The sequence below is a fragment of the Solanum tuberosum genome, unplaced genomic scaffold (assembly GCF_000226075.1).
Source record: "Solanum tuberosum cultivar DM 1-3 516 R44 unplaced genomic scaffold, SolTub_3.0 scf00040, whole genome shotgun sequence".
NCBI classification, from domain to species: domain Eukaryota; kingdom Viridiplantae; phylum Streptophyta; class Magnoliopsida; order Solanales; family Solanaceae; genus Solanum; species Solanum tuberosum.
Window position 1 is genome coordinate 109,691 of NW_006238964.1, and position 19,418 is coordinate 129,108.

Genomic DNA, 19,418 nt, shown 5'->3' on the forward strand with positions numbered 1-19,418 from the left:
AAAAAAAAAAAAAAAAAGGCGACGCCTATTGCATCGCCAATTCCACGTCACCCCTCGCCTTGGCTCGCCTTTTTGATCTCGCCACGCCTTGCCTGAAATAGGCGCAAACCCCTCGCCTCGCCTCGCCTTGTCGCCAAAGGCGAGAGGCGCTCGCCTTTAAGAACATTGCTTCTAGTAGCTCCACTTTACAGTAGAACATCACTTCTTGACGGTTCTTGGCATAATCCAAGAAACTCCAAACCATCTAAAAGATATTCTTCCATAACCTCATGGCTAAATTGCAATGGAATAGAATAGGTCCACCTCCTCACTCGCCTCCATACAAAGGAAACACTAGCTCATGCAGACAACCGTTCGTTTTTTAAGATTCTCTGCCGTCAAAATCACGAGAAGAACCACACCTTCCTCGCACCTTAATTATCCCTCTAACTTATTTTTTTGGATAAATTATTCTTAAATGAGAATAACTAACAGCCCTTGGGTTAGCCTAGTAGTCAACGAAGTGGGTCAAGAACCATGAGGTCAAATGTTCAAATCCGAATAGAGGCACAAACACTAGGTGATTTCTTCCCATCTATCCAAACATTGGTTGGCAGAGTTACCCAGGCTTGTAGGAGGTAGCAGGTACCCAATGAAGTCAATCGAGGTTGGCTCAAAACACAACAGTTACAAAAAAAAATGAGGATAAACAAAGGTAAATTTTAGAATAGTCAAATAAACAAATGAAGTAAGAGAGAGGAAAAGGTAGGATTCAAAAAGAGTTAACGCACTCAGTAATGAATTAATAGTGATCACCAAATACTCATTGATGTCTTAAGGACAAAACATATATAAAGATTGTATTTTAAACATGCGATATGAAGTCATGATTTTCTTTGAGAATGGTAACTTGAGTATTAAAGAAAAAGGCACTAGGATAGTGCCAAAACCATAAATACAGATAGAAAGGACAGCAGATCCAACAATGAAATCCTAACCGTTACAGAGCACCTATTAGATCTACTAAGGATACTGCCTCCTCTACAAAACGTTCTTTATACCAAAATGAAAAAGAAGAAAGCACTTCCATCTTAAAATTTTGTAAAGAGTTACCTCTTCCTTTAAAAATTCTTAAATTTCTTTCTTGCAAAACAATATGAAGTCATGATTTCAAATCAGCATTTGGACATGCGATTTGGGATCATGATTTCAAATCCCAAATTCTTCAAAGAAAAAACGCATAATTTGGGATTCGAAATCATGATTTCAACTTTTTAAAAATGTAAAATATGACACATAAGTTTATATTTTGTACAGAAATCATTTTAAATTTTGAAGAAAAAAACAATTAAAAAAAATCATGCTCGGCGTGAAGAGATTGTATGTACCATGTGCAATGATGATTATTACTGAATTACTAGTTACTACTATTGTTGGCTAGTGGATCTTTATAAAATTATGTGTATTTAGAAGTTTGTAATAGTAAACACTTATTTACAAAAGGAACATGGAGATATGCAATTTATCAATGTGACGCCTTAGGATATTCTGATATATTGTTTATGAACTACAGACCGGAGAGGATATATTGTGGTGGACAGGAGATGACAAGGGAATGTTCGAAGTCAACAAATCCTACAAGTTGATGGATCAAACAGATCAACAGTGCTCAAGTTGGCCTCGGAAGCAAATATGGAAGAGCAGAATCCCTCACAGTCTCCTTTTTTGTTTAATCAATGGCTAAGAGGAAGCAGTCCTTACACAGGACAATGTTTTGAAGAGGGGGATAACCTTGTGTTCCAGGTGGTGGTGAAACATCTAAGATTGTTAACCATCTATTTTTACATTGCAAGTACACCCATCATCTGTGGAGAATATTCCTAAGCCTCAAAGGCATCTCCTGGACAATGCCCAGGAAGGTGGCTGAGGCATTACTATGCTGGGAGGAAGCAAGAGTACATGCTAAGGACAGAGGTAGATGGAGAGTTATCCTGGGGGGATATCTGGTGGGATGTTTGGAAAGAAAGGAATTTAAGATGTTTTGAGAGCATAGAGAACAATGTGCAGAAAGTTAAAATAAACTGCATTTTACTTTGTCTTTTGGTGTAATCAGTTATACTCTAATGACACTATCTCTATTATTGATGTGCTAGACTCAATTTAGACGTAGAGAAGTGAAATCAGGAGTATACTTGTATATAAGGTTACAATACCCATGTACTGTTTTGTGATATAATACAAAGTTACCAAGTTCAAAAAAAAACACTATAGTTTGCTCATTTGATAAGATTGTATAAGGAATTGAAAAACAATTGATAGTTTTCAAAACTTGTTGGGTTTTCATGTTTATGAGAATTACAATTTAAGAACTCCAAATAGCATGTCCAAAGTCCAAACAAAACTTCAAACTTCATATCAATCTGATTGACTTCATATCACATGTCCAAATGGGCCCTAAGAGTTTATGCACCGTAAAAAAAAATTCAACAGAGGTTAATACCAAAAGCAACCAATCTCCTCCGGAATAGATAATTAAACATCAACCAATAACTAGTCACAGCATAATAAAGATCTACTCAGAAAGTACACTCACCTTTCCAACCATGTGAATATCAGGACAAGAATTCCTCAGGGGTTGTCTTGTAAGCAAAATAAGATCATTGTCTGAGCAGCTTTTAGAACCAGATGAATCAACATCCTCGTGAACACAGCGAATGAAGTGAAAATCATCAATTCTTTCAACTGACATTACAGAAAGACTGCCACAAGACATCTCTTCTAGAGAAGTTATCTCCTGAAAGGAACTCTGCAATTGTGCTTTAAATTCTTCCAATATAAGTGGACGAAAAATTTCAACATATTCATCAACGGATTGGAAACAAACAGGAACCTCCTTTAATTTACTCAAACTATCATTCTTTCCTTCACCTGCAGTTGTCAATCCAACTGTTAAAAAGTAATTGCACTCCAGAATAGGTCTATACCAATCATCAAGCCTCACAGCTTTAAACCTTTTTACTCCATCATCCAATCTCAAAGCGTTAGACCTATTTTCAACTGGTAAGCCAAGTTGAATGACTTTCCTTTTCGGACCAGAGAAACTTGTTTTTAGGGAAAATGATTGTTGACGTCTAGCTGAAGTGAGAAAAGCTGACTCCCGATCATTGCTGGTTTCACTTACAAGCTCTTTCAAGACTGTATCATTAGGTTTTATATCATGTTCATCAGCCTCCCCGTCATTCTCTTTCATACTCACACCTTCATAAGATGAGCCCCCTAGAGCAGGATGAAGCTCAGAGGTGACATGACTATTTTCTTTGGAATTCAGATTTGTATAATTTAAATGGCACTTGATATCAGTTTCCTTGTTCTTAGGCTCCATAGCTTTTGATTTGACAAGAGGCGAATCTTTTCTGGCATGTAGTGCATTTAATTTAAGTCTTGGGATATCCAGATCCAAACAAAGATCAATTGGCTGAGAAATTTTCCTGGAGTCAATTTTTTTAGCAGGATCAGAATACACAACTCTCCCAGCAACATGGCCAACAAGTTTAGGATCAAAGCTGATACAAGAATTGATATCTGCACCAGCAGAAGTATCTGTTTCTCTTTCATCACCTGAATGAACTATTGAATTACCTCTTTCGTCACCAACAAATGTTTTCAAGTCTGGAATATGCATTTTTTTACCCACCCTACTAAAAGGTGTGGCTGCTTCAGCTAAAGAGTTGTTGGTATGAACAAATTCTTCACCAGGCAAACATTTGGAATCAATACTAGTTTTTTTCAAGTCAATGTACCTCTCATCCACAAGTGAAACAGAAAGCCGAGCAACTTGCTTGGTCAACTCATTCATTGGAATATTATCTGCAATCCAGCAACATGGTAAAAGAAACTTTATTTTAAAAACTGATCATTATCATAATGGCACAACAGACAAGAAGTACACGATAACTAAACAAACAGAGTAATAAACTCGCCACATGAAATAAGTTTCTCAATATCTGCAGCTAATGAGGCAGGGATACCACTGCATGATGCTTTAATCAGAATCAGCAATGAAATTAAAGCATCTTTCCAATATCTGACCACTACTGCAAGTGGTGAATGCCCCCAATCTATTAGATCACGAAGACATTGTGTCACTGCATTATTAAGCATGGTAGTCGGATCTCGGCAAAGCCTTCCGAAAACAACAGGAAGGGTCTCTAATAATCTGATGCAGGTCATCTGGAATAAGAAGAAAGCATACTTTGTTATAAAAGTTGCAGAAACCCTTTGATTGAGCCATCAAAGATTTTGGTCTTGATTATAAGATGATCTTCACATCCTCAGCATTAACATTTTCCAACAAAGTGGTCAGCTATAGGCCAAATACATGCACTGCAAATTTTTCAAAAGTCTGTAGGCCACATTTAAGCACTTCAAATCAACAAAATTAATCATAACACGTTTTCATCTTTCTTTTGGAACTAGTGAATAATGAGATCTCATTATCATGTTATTGAAGCAATATTTTGGCAGAACTCAACAGACAATTCAAATGCCAGACTACATTGAGGATACGAGAGAACATGCACAATACAATTTCCATACATGTGAAAGAAAACTCATACTCCAGTGCTACCCACAAATAAGAAAAACAATTTAGTACTAAACAAGTGTATGAAGCCGATGATTTCAGATTTGGGGAAGGCCAAGAGCTGACCAGTGGTCTAGAAAACAACGAATTATCACTCCCAGGACACCAACTTTAACAATGTCAGGTAGAGTTGCTGAGATTTAGTATTGAGTGGGTGATGCCGAGAACTGTAATAGAAATAATGTTTAGCTGGGCTTTTAGAAGACAGAGGAGGAGATGCAGGCCATAGGAAGTGGCTCCCCTGGAACTGATGTGGACCATGTGGAGAGATGAGATCAGGCGAGCTTTTGATGGTGTAGAGAAAAACTTAGTACACTTGAAAAATAGCCTTGTTTCTCTTATTTCTTTTTGGTGCACCCATGAGGCTCCTACTTGTATAGATGATTGGGTAGCATTCGTAGAAAACCATGTACTTTTTTAAGGTTTTCTACATTTTGTATGCTCCTTGTCTACCGGCTACTTTTTGCCTTTTGTTTATAATACTCCCTCCGTCAATGGCGAGCCAGAATTTTCAATAAGGGGGTTCAAAATCTAAAAAAATAGACACACGAAGTAGCTGACGGGATTCGACATCTACTGTATATACCTAAAAAATTATTTTAACCATGTATAAATCATATAATTTTCCGCCGAAGGGGGTTTGGATGACCCCCTCATAATAGGGTGGCTCCGCCACTGCCCTCCGTTCAATTTGTTTGTCCTATTTTGACTTGGCACTAAGTTTAAGAAAATAAGGAAGACTTGGATTTTGTGGTCTTAAATTAAAGATGTCAAATGTACCAAAATGCCCTTTAATGTTGTGGTCTTAAACGTGTCACATGGAAAGTTGGTATTAAAGAGTTGCTAAATATGGAAGGAAGCATTCTTTTTAAATCAGACTAAAAAGTTGGGACAAACAAATTGGAATGGACGGAGTTATTTTTACTTCATCAAAAAAATATCATTTATAGTTTCCAAAAGATTCCATAAGATCTTAAATGAAGAAGGGGGCAGGAATATCATGCTGGGGAAGTTCGAACATTCCGAGAGGCGTAGAAATTTTAGGTATTGTAGGTGCATAAAGGTTACGGGGATTGAAGGGGCTATTCATAAAATGAGGGGAACTGCCACTAGGCCGGACGAGATTTCGTTATGGTAATGCAATGAAAGAGGTCGGAAATCTGGTTGTTTCTGATGATGAAAAGAGCTTTTATCTTATGTGAAATTTATGAAAACCCGAAATGTCGGTAATGTTAGAAGACAACCTACGGCATCTGATGGTCTTGGATTTGTGGAAGAACGCAGGCGAGGCCAGGTATGGAGTGATTGACTGGGTTGTGTTTACTATCATTTTTAGGATGGCCAAAATGCCAGAAGATTGAAGGTGAAGCATAATGGTTCCGCGGTACAAGAACAAGAGTGGTGTTCAAAAATTGCAACAGGGAAAAGTGCCAGAGCTCTTGAATTTGGGTAGTGAAGATAATTTCAAAATTGTCTTTATTTAATATTGAAGCAAGAAGGGAGAAATTGGGAAAGAAGGGGAAGTCAACCTGTGAAAATGAGGGGGTATATGGATTTTTATACAGGGAAAAGCTACCATATACCCAACTCCTATACTAGACAAAATGTTGTTATGAAAATTGCAATTAATAGGATGATTTGATGAATATTTCTTGTATACGGAGTTTTCTCCTAAATGTCAGTTAAATTATTTACCTTATTCCAAAAAAAAGGAAGGGTGATGAATATTTTATCATATTCATCAGTTGGAAGCAAAAGGGGATGCTCTTTTCTATTGGAAGTTCACTATTTATTATGAGTATCGTAGTTTTCAAACAACAGAGCCACTCTCAACCTACTCTGCGCAACAAGGAGGTAACATGCACTCCTGAACCATAAAGTTGTAAATAATGCATGTAACCAGGAAAGAAAGAAATATCACTAGATAGTAGATAAACACACTAAGATCCATACCTGAGATGGTTTTTGACCTACAAAAACCTTCCCAGCTGCCAAGCACTTCTGAACAGAGATCCAAGCCATTTCTGAGAGTAAGCAACAAAATTTCTCCCATAAAATGGAACTGACAACTGATTTATGTGCGTCCATGTGCTCACTTTGAGCTTGAAGCACGGGCTGCTTTAAGAATCCCCCTTGAGAAGAAAATTTTGAGATACTAGAGTCCTCAGAGGATTTTCTGACTAAAGGTTGGCTACATGAATTCCCTTCTTTTAGTAGTTTGCACAAAACAAAAAAGAAATGATGCAAAGTCTGAAATTCTGATAGAACGCAGTCCAACTGAACCTGGAAAAGAGGCAAACAAGATTATGACTGACAAATATAACTGGAGAACAATTTTCATAGTATTACAACTTTAGAAGAAATGCAGCCACAAGAAAGGGAAATTGTGAGAAATATATTATTGAAATTGTGTATCTACATTATTACATTGAGACCCTATTTATAGACACTCCATTGGACTCCTTTTCAAATTAGGATTCCTATTTCTATTCCTATTCCTATTCTAAGTAGGATTTATATATTTATTCCTATTCTAACAGAAATAAAAGACAGCACAGGAATTGCACCAAGGAAATAGAGATATAGGGTGCTATAAATTCCAATGCTGGCTAACACTCAAAAAGAGTGATTCCGCTATTAGATCTTACCAGCTTTAGAGCATGTCTTAACCCTGTAGTGGTAGCTGAGAGTGAAGATGGGCTAGAGCAAAGAAACTGCAGTCCACTTGTTAGACCTCGTGTATTTGAAACTTGTTCAAGAATACACCGACCAACATGTCTCGCATTCTGCAGCAACCAAATAAGGTGGATACAGCATTAACGCAGAGGCAAGATCCTTCATCAAAAATACAAAAATGATTGACTCAGTTGTCCAATTGTATGGAACTTTTGGAATGAAACTATTACATCGTTGGGATCCACGAGCAGAAGAATCAAACTGTCACTCATCATTGGCTCCCATGTCCACTGCTTCCTTAGCTCTCCTTGCTCCATTCTGATGATGAAATGAGCAGTCGACCTGTAATAACCTCCAGAAAATAATCAAGAAAAGTGCTTATATGAACACGAAATTCTTCTGATCACTAGCAAAACCTCAGAATCAACAGCATTAAGCCATAGGATCAACTGCAAACCTCTTGAAAAGCCTAATTAGAGGCATACACTTTGTTGAGACCCTAATGGAGTTTTTAGACTCCACTCCCTCACCACCATCATTTGAACCAGATGGAACCTTCCAATTGAAAACATGAGAGATATCTGAACCACAGTTTCTCAACCAGTGACTGGCTGAAGGTGTCATACCAGACTCACTATCAGATTCAAGTAAAGAAAGACGTGACAGAGCCCAGAAAACAGACTTAGCAAATGATACTGGAAGAATCAAGGGATCAATTTCAACTAAAACCTCAAACCACAACATTGGGATGCACATCCAATCCCCACATAAATCTGATGTTATATCAGCTTGAGAACTAAATTCATTCCAACAACTGACATCATTTTCTTCAAAATCACAACCAAACAAATTTCCTCGGTCCTCTTCTTCATCAAGCTGTAACGGCAAGCATCTTTCACCACTTGTAGCAAGTTGATACTTCAAAATTGAAGTTACCAGAGCGGAAGCATCAGAAACTATAATAGTTTGAATAACATCAAATGCAGGTTGACGGAGAGAACTGTGAAGTGATGAATCCTTCAGAGAGGACACAAGAGAAGGTCCCCTGCAGAATTAAGCAGGACAATGCAAAGGTATGTATCAGAAGCCACTATCCCACATTCAATCTTGGATTTATGGCTGCTTTGAGACAGCACTTGAGAGTATATGCATATTGAAATATGAGAATTTCAACAAAGTAATACAATGAAGTAGAAGAGAGGTTCATGAAAACACTATACTCAAGTATGCAATCTTTCAAGAATAGTCTAGGTCCATTGTCGAGAATGATGTACTATTAAAAATATTGTTAATGATAATGAGAGATTATTTCATATCAACACAATTCTGCAAATAAGGTGACTTACCTTAGATTAGGCAAATAACCACTACAATGTCACTTGTATTAAGATTACTGTTTAAGACTAATAATTTATCTCTTCTCTCACGCTCTTTAACGCAGTATTGAACTTCACATGGTTTCAGAATCAAAGAGAAATAATGTCTGCATCCAGGCCAATATAGTGACTGGAAAAGTTCTCTTTTCTTTTTCTTTTTTTTTTAAATTGGAAGTAAGCATCAGACCATTTATTAATATAAAAAAGGAAACAACACTATTTACAAAGCCAAAGGTCCAACTGGTCCAAAAGAAACAAAAGTTCACTTTTCTTTAATGTATGGTCACCGGAAAAGTTTTTTCAGCATGTTTGAGCAAAGGTTTATAAACTGCTTAAAGGTTTGTGTCAATCCCATCTCCAATAAGCCAACAAACTACACCAGGAGCTTCGTCTCAACGAGACATACATTGACCCAACAGTACAAAGCGCCACTGCACAAACCCTCGCTCGCTGTCACATTGACTGCCATGCATTGGCACACGAAATCATAGACAATGGTTGTCTCAGTCATTGCCATGTGTACAGCATGTAAGAAACAAACTTTGTGCACTGATTTCTAGGAATATTCTTGATTCTTCTTTTCAAGCTGGAGCATATAGGTCATAGGTCCAATTATAATATAGTGCACATTAATTTAACAGATATACTTAGGAGTAACAGTATCTTTCTAAATAAGGTAACTTACCTTATTTTATTTTTTTTGATGACTAAATAAGGTAACTTACCTTATTAAAGTAGGCTAACAACTCACATATAGGAAACAATGATATAATGACTTTAATCACCTCGAAGGTTGTTTCTTCTCCTGGTGTCTCTCTCTTTCACACAATCAACATAACTCCAATGTTTTTGCTTCGCTTACAAGGTCAAAGTAGACTTCGCTCAAATTCACTTTTAAGGTAAAATTCAATTTTGCTCAATTAAATGACAAGAACAAATAGCACAAACTACTATCATATGCCTCTTTAACATAATGCACAATTTTTTATCAAGAGAGAATTGACAAAAATTCCTGTTTGACTTTTGAAAGGTCTGCATAAGAGGTATTAATGTGAAGGGAGGAGTAAGTGCAGAAAGAAAATATCAACAAGATGTAGGCCATGTTTGGTCAAGTTAGGAAAGGGCATCACTTCATCGCTTAAGCGATGAAGTGATGAGAAACGAGGGGTTATCGCTTCGCCTCAATTATGAACATTTTGAATTTGAAAAAAGAAAGATACATCTCATTCGCTCGCTTCGACCCTCACCCTGATCCATAAATGACTATAAGGAACCAACAACTCTCTCTTAAACAACCTATATCCTCCCCACTACGGACCCTCTGCTATCCATTGCAGCAGAGCTGTTTCATGGGGCCATGCACTTTAGAGAAGAAATTGATCCCAACGGAAAGCATACCATTCTTTGAATCTAAACTTTGAATAGATAATTAATATCGATCTTATTATTCATCAGACGCTGAAATTAGTTATTTTATTTGGTTATTATAGTACTAAAATCATATATTTTGGAATTTTCTGCTCCTAGTAATGTGTGTGATTAACTTTAAAAAATAAGTGTACGCTTCACTTCACACTTTGAGCTTCAAGCCCCAAGGACCTTGACGCTTTTTCCGCTTCTCTTTTAAACATTGTGACAGAAGCAAATCTAAGGTAACCAATGCAAGGGATGAAATTAACAGTCACTCAATCATATGAATAATTGACCTCTAGGTACATACCACATATGTGCACATTCATATGGCGGAGAAGGCGGGTTCATAGTATAACCTCGGTGAACTATGAGAAGAGCTATCTGCAATATATATTGAATCTCGCGATGAATAAGACGGAACATAAACATCAACACACTTTGGGCTGAAGACAAGATAATAACCTGGCAAGCTTTTTTTCTCATGAGCAAGCTGAAGTTGCTACTCACAGTAACTTGATGCAGGAGAAAATAAAGAAGATTCCTCCTTTGTTTTTCATGTTCTCCATCTTGTAAAGCTTCGAGAGACTGCAAGGTTTACACATGAGAGCGGAAACGTAACTAGGACCACAGATAGATCAATTGAAAGAAGATAACCACACATTACTTAAATTACATAGCTGAGTGAAAAATATGCCTGTAGAAAAGGCAGGAAAAGATCAAAGATTTCCTTATGACTTTTCTCATTTCGAGTATGGAAACACTGGCCCAATAGTGTATTGCGCATCACACTTGGAGATAATGAAGTCTTCAACCAAAGCTTATATCCTTAACAAAGTGTGATTGGAGATATATCAGGTATTAGCGGAAGGAGTGAATTCAGAAAACTAAAAAGGTATGTATGGAAACATACCAAGCATCTCAAACAATAATCTCAGACAATTAACAGCATAAGAAAATTCTGGTGAATCATCACTGATATGGTTGAGAACAACACTCAGAAAAATGGGATAGCGATCTAAAATGCCTTCTTCAAAAGCTGGAGGCTCCAAGAATCCAAGCCTTCAAGACACAGAAAAGGTAACAATGAGAAAAATAAAACTGAAGAATACAATAGCTCGCACACAAGGGAATAGAAGCCAACTACTTCCTACAATGCTTTGATCCCAAGCCATACAGTAACTCGATCCAACTCAACCCTAGGCCTTAGATTCGGCGTAGACAATGGCAAAACATCTGCTGCCAAATAAGAAATGTACTTCTTCAGCAAAAGCTGCAAAGCATCCAAATCTGCTGATTGCCTACAATGAAACAACAAATTAAAAAGACATCAATAAGGTGTGTACATATTAGTTACTCTCATTGTTCTAGTAAGAAAAAACAGAGGAAGTCTTTCCTAAAGAAAGGTTATTCTAACAATACTTCAGGATGGAAATCTAAGATAGTAACTTATTAAGGCAGAAAATCAGAGCCTAATTTACTTTCATAATTTGTGTAAGTGTCAAACGGGCTATAATGAGCTAATATCTCACTTCTTTTTCTTCTTTTTTCTTCTTCTTTTGATAACTACCTCATTTATCTCTTAATATGGACTATTTTACAAGCTGAAACTTTTTACATTGGCATGGAGCAGCTTCTTCTTTGGTTCTCTGGTTTTGCACACGAGGAACTTGGGGTCTGGAGACAACCATAACCTCAAGCTCCACCTGCAGAACCAAGAGGACCAGCTTGATTTATTTAGAGAGGAGAATTCATTAAAAGAGGACGGAATTTCTTTTAAAGAGTTCATTCAAGGAGGGTAGATTTTTTAAAACATTTCAGCAGGCCTTTGTGAAACAAGGCTTGTCACAGAACTCTTCCTGGGGAAATACTCACTTTGGCTCGCATGTATAAGTTCTCTTTTGTTTTTCCATTTGGAGTGTGTGGGCATGCCCATCCTCTAGGGAGGAATCTTCCTACCTCTATGTTTCCTATACCTGTAAGTGTGGAAGACAGCATGGATGCTTTGAGAAGGAAATTGTTATGGCGGGAAAATAAAGATAAGAGAGATTTCCACTAACTTAAAAGGAAAAATCTGGACAGCGCTGAAGGAAGCATGCCTAACACAAGACAACCTCAGGAAAAAAGGTGTAATCCTCATCAACAGATGTGTCATGTGCAAGCAAACCAATGAGAGTGTTAATCACCTTTTTTTGTACTGCCCCGCAGCAGTTAGCCTATGGTATTCTTTCTACTCTATACTTGGCCTACAATGGGTAATGCCCTACAATATGAAGGATACTAAAGCCAGCTGGATATTGTGGAGAGTTGACAAATCCATCAAAAAGATCTGGAGAATGATCCCAGCAGCCATTTTTTGGAGCATATGGAAAGAGAGAAACAACAGATGCTTTAATGGAATATCAACCTCTTTCTGCACTCTTAAAGGCCAATGTCTAGTTATTTTATTTAGCTGGCACTTTTTTGCCAATGTAAACAGTGTGGATAACCTTTTGGATTTTGTTAGTTCCATATCTCTAGAACAGTAGAGTATTAGGGTTCCCCTTCAACTGTTTCACAAGTTTTTGCCAAGCTAGCTCCATATTTTTCTGTTTGGAGCAGCTTTCTTTTTCTTTTTTTTGATGAAGTAAGTAGATTCATTTCAAGGCATCAAGAAGATGCAAGCTTTACAAGGATAGATCAGTTAAGCTCACAAAAAAAAAGGATTTGTTAGCCTCTTTCTAAGCTATAGAGCTAACAAAATCCAAGAAGAGTTCTAAATTATTTACAGGGGTCAGTTTGGACCAACTAAAAAGGCACTAGACATCTGCCTCGCAAAAGATTTCTAGAAGTTGAAATTCCATCAAATCATCTTTTGTTCCTTTCTGTTTGGAGCAGCTTTCTTGCACACTGTGCTTTTGTAACTTCGCATTCTTGATGCTTTCAAATATCATTTAATTACTTTACCAAACAAAAAAAATCTGCCTATTAGAAAAAAAGAAAGGGGTCTGGGAATCAGGAATTTATAGCAGCAAAACAAGTGTTTTTCTAATGAATTTGTTAGGAGGTTCACAAAAGAAGAGCAACTAGTCAACAGATGCTACATGTGCTTGTGCAACTCAGAATCTATTAATCACTTGTTCCTTCATTGCACAGTTGCAACAGGCCTATGGAACATGTTCTTCTCACTTTTTGGACTCACTTGGGTCATGATCCTAAGGAGAAATCTTAATGACTGGGAGTTGGAAGAGGTTTTTAGCCTTATGGCCACCATTCAGACTAGTGCAATCAACAGTCAACGCAGGGACAAACTTATCTGGAGACATAGCAGGGATGGATCCTACACAGTTAAAGCATGCTACCTTCAACAAAGCTCCAAGAAGACCGTAATTGATCAATGGCCATGGAAATTAATCTGGAGAACTAAGTTGCCACCTAAAGTTATTTGTTTCAGTTGGATTACTCTAAAAGACTCTTGCTTGACTCAGAATAATCTCATGAGGAGGAAATTCCAAATAGTCAACAGATGCTACATGTGCTTGTGCAACTCAGAATCTATTAATCACTTGTTCCTTCATTGCACAGTTGCAACAGGCCTATGGAACATGTTCTTCTCACTTTTTGGACTCACTTGGGTCATGCCAAGATCATTGAGAGAGGCTTTTGTGTGTTGGAGTTCTTGGAAAGTTGGGAAGTCCGTCAAGCAGATCTGGTCTTTGGTTCCAGCCTGTATTTTGTGGTGCTTATGGACGGAGAGGAACAAAAGATGTTTTGATGGCACCCCAACTCCCATCTCTACCTTTAAAGCAAGATGTTTGATTACTCTTTTTGGTTGGGTTAATCTCTCTCCTGTACTTAGTGCCGATTCTTTCCTGGAATTTATCAGCTCCATAGATCTCTGTTGTTAGCTGTTTAGATAGCTTTTTTTTTGCCTTTTTGGGAGCTGATATTTCTTTCTTTTGTAATCTGTGCATCTGCTTGATGCTTTGTTAATGACATTCTTCTTACTTCATCAAAAAAAAAAAAAGAGCAACTATTCTGGAGCACAGTGATAAAAGCAAAGTATAGCAAAGAAGGATTCTGGATGACTAAAAGGGTGCCCACTATTTATGGAATTAGTTAGTACAGAACTATCAGAAACTTAAGGTTGAATCTCAAAGTCAGATTGAGATTTAAAGTCAAGGATGGCAGAAAAATCATATTTTGGGAGGTAGTTGGTTGGGTAATGGAAAACTGAAGTTGTTATTCCCTGATTGATATGATTTAAGTCTTCAAAAGGGGCATGCTTTGAAGGAGTTCTGGTCCCCACAAGGGTGATAGCCTTTTTTGAAAGTTATTACACTCTGGGAGGTGCCAAGGATAACATAATTCTTCAAAATTTTGGAGTAAAGTAAGGGGCTGCAAGAGGTGAGGATACACTGAGATGGCAAAACTGTTCAAGTGGAATTTATACAGTTAGTTCAGCTTATAAGGATTTGAATCAGGTTGAATCCCAGATTACATTTTGGCAATGAAAACATATTTGAAAAGTTAAGGTGGCTTGCTCCTCCTGGTTGGCTGCAAGAGAGGCTGTGCTGACTCGTGATAATCTTTTTTTTTATAAAGGTAAAGTTACTAACTCATGATAAACCTAGAAAGAGGGGGATACAGTTGTGTTCAAGATGCTACTTGTTGTGTAGGCAAGAGGAAGAAACAATAAGTCATCTGATTTTACATAGCAGAATTACAAGACATTTAACAGATTTGTTCATCAATCCTGGAGTTTCTAGACAATGCCACGAAGAACTACTTGAGTTGTAGCATTCTAGAACAAAGGTGGAAACTGCAAAAGTAGCAAAGAGTGATGGAAAAATGTAACATCAACTAATTGGTGGACGAGGAGAGAAACTCGAGGTGTTCAGAAGATACAAGTAGCAATTTACAACAAATTAAGATGATTGTATTCTTCTTTCAAATTTTTGGTGTAAATCTGAATACATAGATGAACCTGAGGCAATCATAGATGTATTAGATTCCCCGTAGGGTGAGCAAGGCTGTTTTGTGTAATTTATTTGCCTTTCTCTTTTTTGGCAATCTCATTTAGTCACTCCATTTTGGTTACCAATGCTTTTTGTTCTGATATCTATATACACAAAGGAATATGTTATCTTTTCAAAAATAAAATCTAGTGTTCTCTACTGGAAAGCCCACCAAGCAAAATCTTCCCATTATTGGTGGTGTCTATGTTGTTTAGTAATGTGTTCAGTCAATTTCTATCCCACATAACTACAAGCTTTGCTGTCCTTCAAAATATTATTGAAGTAAAGCCCTGAAACAATCCTCTTCTTAGAGATTGTTTGGATTGGCTTTTTAAAGTTCTTTTAAGCCAAAAGCACTTTTGGAGTGTTTGGGTAAAGTATAAAAATGCTTATAAGCACTTGGTTTTAAGCTAAAATGATAAAAACAAGCCAGAAGCCATAAGTTTGAATTTTTAACTTAAGGATTTTGGCTTATGAGTCAAAAACTAAAAGTCAATCCAAACAGGCTCTTAAGTGTTGAAACAATCCCACCAAAATTGGTTTTCTGGGTGGAAGAAGACACCTATCCTGCTATATGAATCTCCAAAAAAAAGGAATGAAATAGTCTTTGCATAATTTCTAGCAGAATATAATAGCGAGCAGTTAAGATAAGTTTTAAGGTGATATTTATAGTTCTAAGCACTGAAGGAGTTCTACAGATTTATTTCTACATCTATGTGGCATTCTTTGACCTGGGATTTTTCTTTCATCTAAGGGATGATTATGCAAAGCAATTCAAAACAGTTATCCAGTCAGGTGCAAAGTATTTATAATCATTGTTAAGTCTTCATCAAAAAAAGTTACAATCAATGTTAAGTCTTAACCGCCAAAAACATTTGACACAAATTGTTGGAGGCATAACAAACAGCAGGCTAAAGTAAAAGAAGAACAGGTGCACTGACAACCAAGGAATCGCATCTGATAGTATGAGTTTCATACCAATTGAAGCAAAAAAGACCTAGGAGAAAAATGACGACATGGTTTTTTAATGAAGTAATAAATTTCACTAATAAAACGGCAAAAGCTTTCCCGTATACAACAAGTATACCAAAAAAAAATAGAAAACCTTACAAGAAAACATGATTTTCTGTAATAACACCCAATCATCTATACATGTATGAATCCTATGATGCACCAAAAAGAAAGAAGAGAAAATAGGCTATCCCCGCCATATACTTGAACTGGCTAGAGTTACAAACCACTGATTATAGCCGCACACAAAGCTAATAGATACAATACCTCAATTTACTCATGCGTCCAGCCAGTCGCAAACCGATAGAACGAGCTCTTCGACCTTTATGGAAAAGTAACGCATAAACTCCCTATATAAAAATAGAAAAATCAAATTAACATGACTGTAACAAAAGACAGTTGAAGCATAATATGAAGTAGAAACATAAAACATAGAAAGGCAGGTCAAACCGGATACTGTTGGTGTCCACCCAAGGTTAGTTCATGAGTTTTATCGATTGTGTCAATGAATGTTTCAAATTCACTTGCCAAATAAGAATCATCTAACAAAATTGGGAACATTAAAACCTGCAACTCAAAAAAGAGAGCTCTATATCATCACATAAATAAAAATAACAAATGATCACAAATCAAGATGGAATGGAATAAAATGAGAAAATATCATATGGAATTAGCATCAAATCAGTTAAGTAAACTAAAATTGAATTGCTACTAATAAATCAGGATACTCATGGTCATTATCAATGCTTAATTAAATTGTTCAGGGTTAGGGTTGATTTTCAAGTGTTTGTAGCCTGTATGGCTGATCAAGTCAACCCAAGATGCCACTCACAATGCAGCCCCTGAAAAGTGCACACTGTAACCAGAGTGCATCCGCACTGGCCATGTCATTTTCAGTGGTATTTCCATACTGATGATGCAATGCTTGATGCACATTTACAGATGATTGAGCTGGATTACCAGACAGCTCAATCCATCTTTTTTAGCAACAAGACAGATATTCCCTGCTCATTGTCAGGCACTCAACTTGTACAGATACTTTGGGGGGATAGTTTACATCTCCCATCACATGGAAAACCCTTTTCCCTCCATAGCCTAATACCCCACTAGCTTAATGACAAGAATTTAAACTTAAGACTTCAAGTTTTAGGTATTCTATGTCCATTTTGTATTATTTTCTGATTGTAGCTATTTCATTAGGTTTTGGAATCCCCTGCTGTAGTTCTTAGAATATTTAAGTAGCTATCCATAAGGGGAAAGTTTGTGCAGCACTTTAGATGGCAGGTGTCAGCTGGTTGACGGTAAGAAGATCACTAAATCTCCAAGATAATTCATGACTTAACATTGAGTATGAGCAGTTTTACAATGAACATATATTTGATATTTGTATGCGATTTCTCCCTCCCTTTCTCTGCTTCTTCTACCCTGTGTCTCTCTTCTTCTCTGAATTTTGGTCGGCAGTAAACTCAGTCACCTCTTACTTTATTCTTTTTCCCCTCTCTTTTCCCTCTCTTTATATATTCTCTTCTTTCTTCTTGCAATTCTCTGCTAATGCAAAAGTTTTCTACAGCCATTTTTCTACTTGAGAGCAATCTAAAGTCTAAACTTGCCCTTCTTCTTCTTTTTTATTTCTGATGACAAAAAACTTGCCCCTTTATTAGAATTAAAATTAAGGATGCTGCATCAACTGAATACAATCCTTCTCCTGCTACAACTTCTGGATAAAGGAATGACACAAAGATGAACCACTAAGCATTGGAAGGAGGGAGAAGTGTGAATGGAAACACCTCAAACATGACGCCAACTATTTCTCCACTGCCATGCACTATGTCGTAGTCTCCACATCTTAATCTGTTATTAATCTCTTTAAGATGTTGACTGATTCTTTCTTCATCAAGAGTGCGCAAGACTTCAAGAAGAGGACCAATGGAAGTTGGGTCATATTCTGTACTGTAAAGCTCTTGGGCTTGATGGTATTGACATATACATTGAGTGCACTGGCGCATTTCCCTAGATGTTCTGTCGAGTAGGAGTTTTAGAGGAGAATCGGTGCGATCATCCTTAAAATAATTATAGAAAGTCTCCAGAAGAGGTCCCATGAGGTCCCAGGAACCACACCAAATATGATTTTCTTGGGGCATAAAAATCAAGTAGTTGAATGCATCTGAAAACCTGCATAGAAAGTAAAAGGGACTAAATTTGGCTGGCGCACGTAGAAATGGGGAAAATATAATTTTGATGAAATTGGGAGCAAGACCATTCTTCTTTGAGCTGTCGGAAACGATGTCGCTTGAGAGGGTCTACAGATGCAATGTCGTCGTCCTCGTCTTCTTCTTCGATGCCCCTCCATCGGTCCAACAGCTCTCTCCTTGTGACCACTTTCTTCGACATTCCTTCCTCTGTGGAACCTTCAATTGTTAGGGTTTTCGACCTTCCCAACTTTACAAGAGCTATCAAAATTTTGCACTGCGCCTAAAGATGACGTCTATATTGATATTGATATTGATATTGATGATTAAAGGGAATTAAGGGTTTTTGGAGATTCAAACAAGAAATTGTCAAAAATTTCCTTTCAAAATGGCTTATAAACCTTTTATTCCCTCTAAATATATTTTCAATCTAATTTTTTTGGGCCTCCGAAATTTTAGCTAAAAACATTGGAAAATTGTATATAAAAACAAACTATTAATTCAAATTAAATGTTATAAACATAGTTTGATGTAATTGTACCCCATAGCAAACTGTTGTTATTTCGCCTCTCTCCTGGTGAATCTCGCTCGCCACTCTCATTCTCTCCCTCGCCTCTCTCGCTTTTATACAAATGCAAATGTATAAAATGTGTTTGTGTTTGTATAAAGCGAGAGAAAATTGTATATATACATATATTTTCGTTCCCCTCTCTCCCAAATCTCGCTCGCCACTCTCCCAGATCTCGCTCGCCACTCTCCCAGATCTCGCTCGCCACTCTCCCAGATCTCGCTCGCCACTCTCCCAGATCTCGCTCGCCACTCTCCCAGATCTCGCTCGCCACTCTCCCAGATCTCGCTCGCCACTCTCCCAGATCTCGCTCGCCACTCTCCCAGATCTCGCTCGCCACTCTCCCAGATCTCGCTCGCCACTCTCCCAGATCTCGCTCGCCACTCTCCCAGATCTCGCTCGCCACTCTCCCAGATCTCGCTCGCCACTCTCCCAGATCTCGCTCGCCACTCTCCCAGATCTCGCTCGCCACTCTCCCAGATCTCGCTCGCCACTCTCCCAGATCTCGCTCGCCACTCTCCCAGATCTCGCTCGCCACTCTCCCAGATCTCGCTCGCCACTCTCCCAGAT

At 37.6% G+C, this 19,418-nt stretch overlaps 1 protein-coding gene across 4 annotated transcripts in view; it reads right to left on the bottom strand.

The window, feature by feature from the left end:
- Positions 1 to 18,650, bottom strand: part of LOC102601107 (uncharacterized) — a 26,450-nt gene extending 7,800 nt beyond the window's left edge. For 3 of the 4 annotated variants that reach the window (XR_001472930.1, XM_006342787.2, XM_006342788.2), the window contains exons 1-15: positions 18,349 to 18,650; positions 17,879 to 18,263; positions 16,542 to 16,658; positions 16,359 to 16,441; positions 11,238 to 11,384; positions 10,997 to 11,145; positions 10,781 to 10,911; positions 10,549 to 10,671; positions 10,394 to 10,467; positions 7,755 to 8,342; positions 7,528 to 7,639; positions 7,270 to 7,407; positions 6,575 to 6,904; positions 3,960 to 4,209; positions 2,573 to 3,846 (exon numbers count right to left, since the gene is read on the bottom strand). Coding sequence is in view for 3 of the 4 variants with exons in the window: in XM_006342787.2 (XP_006342849.1) it covers positions 2,573 to 3,846; positions 3,960 to 4,209; positions 6,575 to 6,904; positions 7,270 to 7,407; positions 7,528 to 7,639; positions 7,755 to 8,342; positions 10,394 to 10,467; positions 10,549 to 10,671; positions 10,781 to 10,911; positions 10,997 to 11,145; positions 11,238 to 11,384; positions 16,359 to 16,441; positions 16,542 to 16,658; positions 17,879 to 18,263; positions 18,349 to 18,482 (4,035 nt within the window). In the remaining variant the exon portion in view is untranslated. The remainder of the gene's footprint in view (positions 1 to 2,572; positions 3,847 to 3,959; positions 4,210 to 6,574; positions 6,905 to 7,269; positions 7,408 to 7,527; positions 7,640 to 7,754; positions 8,343 to 10,393; positions 10,468 to 10,548; positions 10,672 to 10,780; positions 10,912 to 10,996; positions 11,146 to 11,237; positions 11,385 to 16,358; positions 16,442 to 16,541; positions 16,659 to 17,878; positions 18,264 to 18,348) is intronic. The other variant, XM_015306710.1, reaches the window with a different exon arrangement.
- Positions 18,651 to 19,418: the final 768 nt, after the last annotated feature.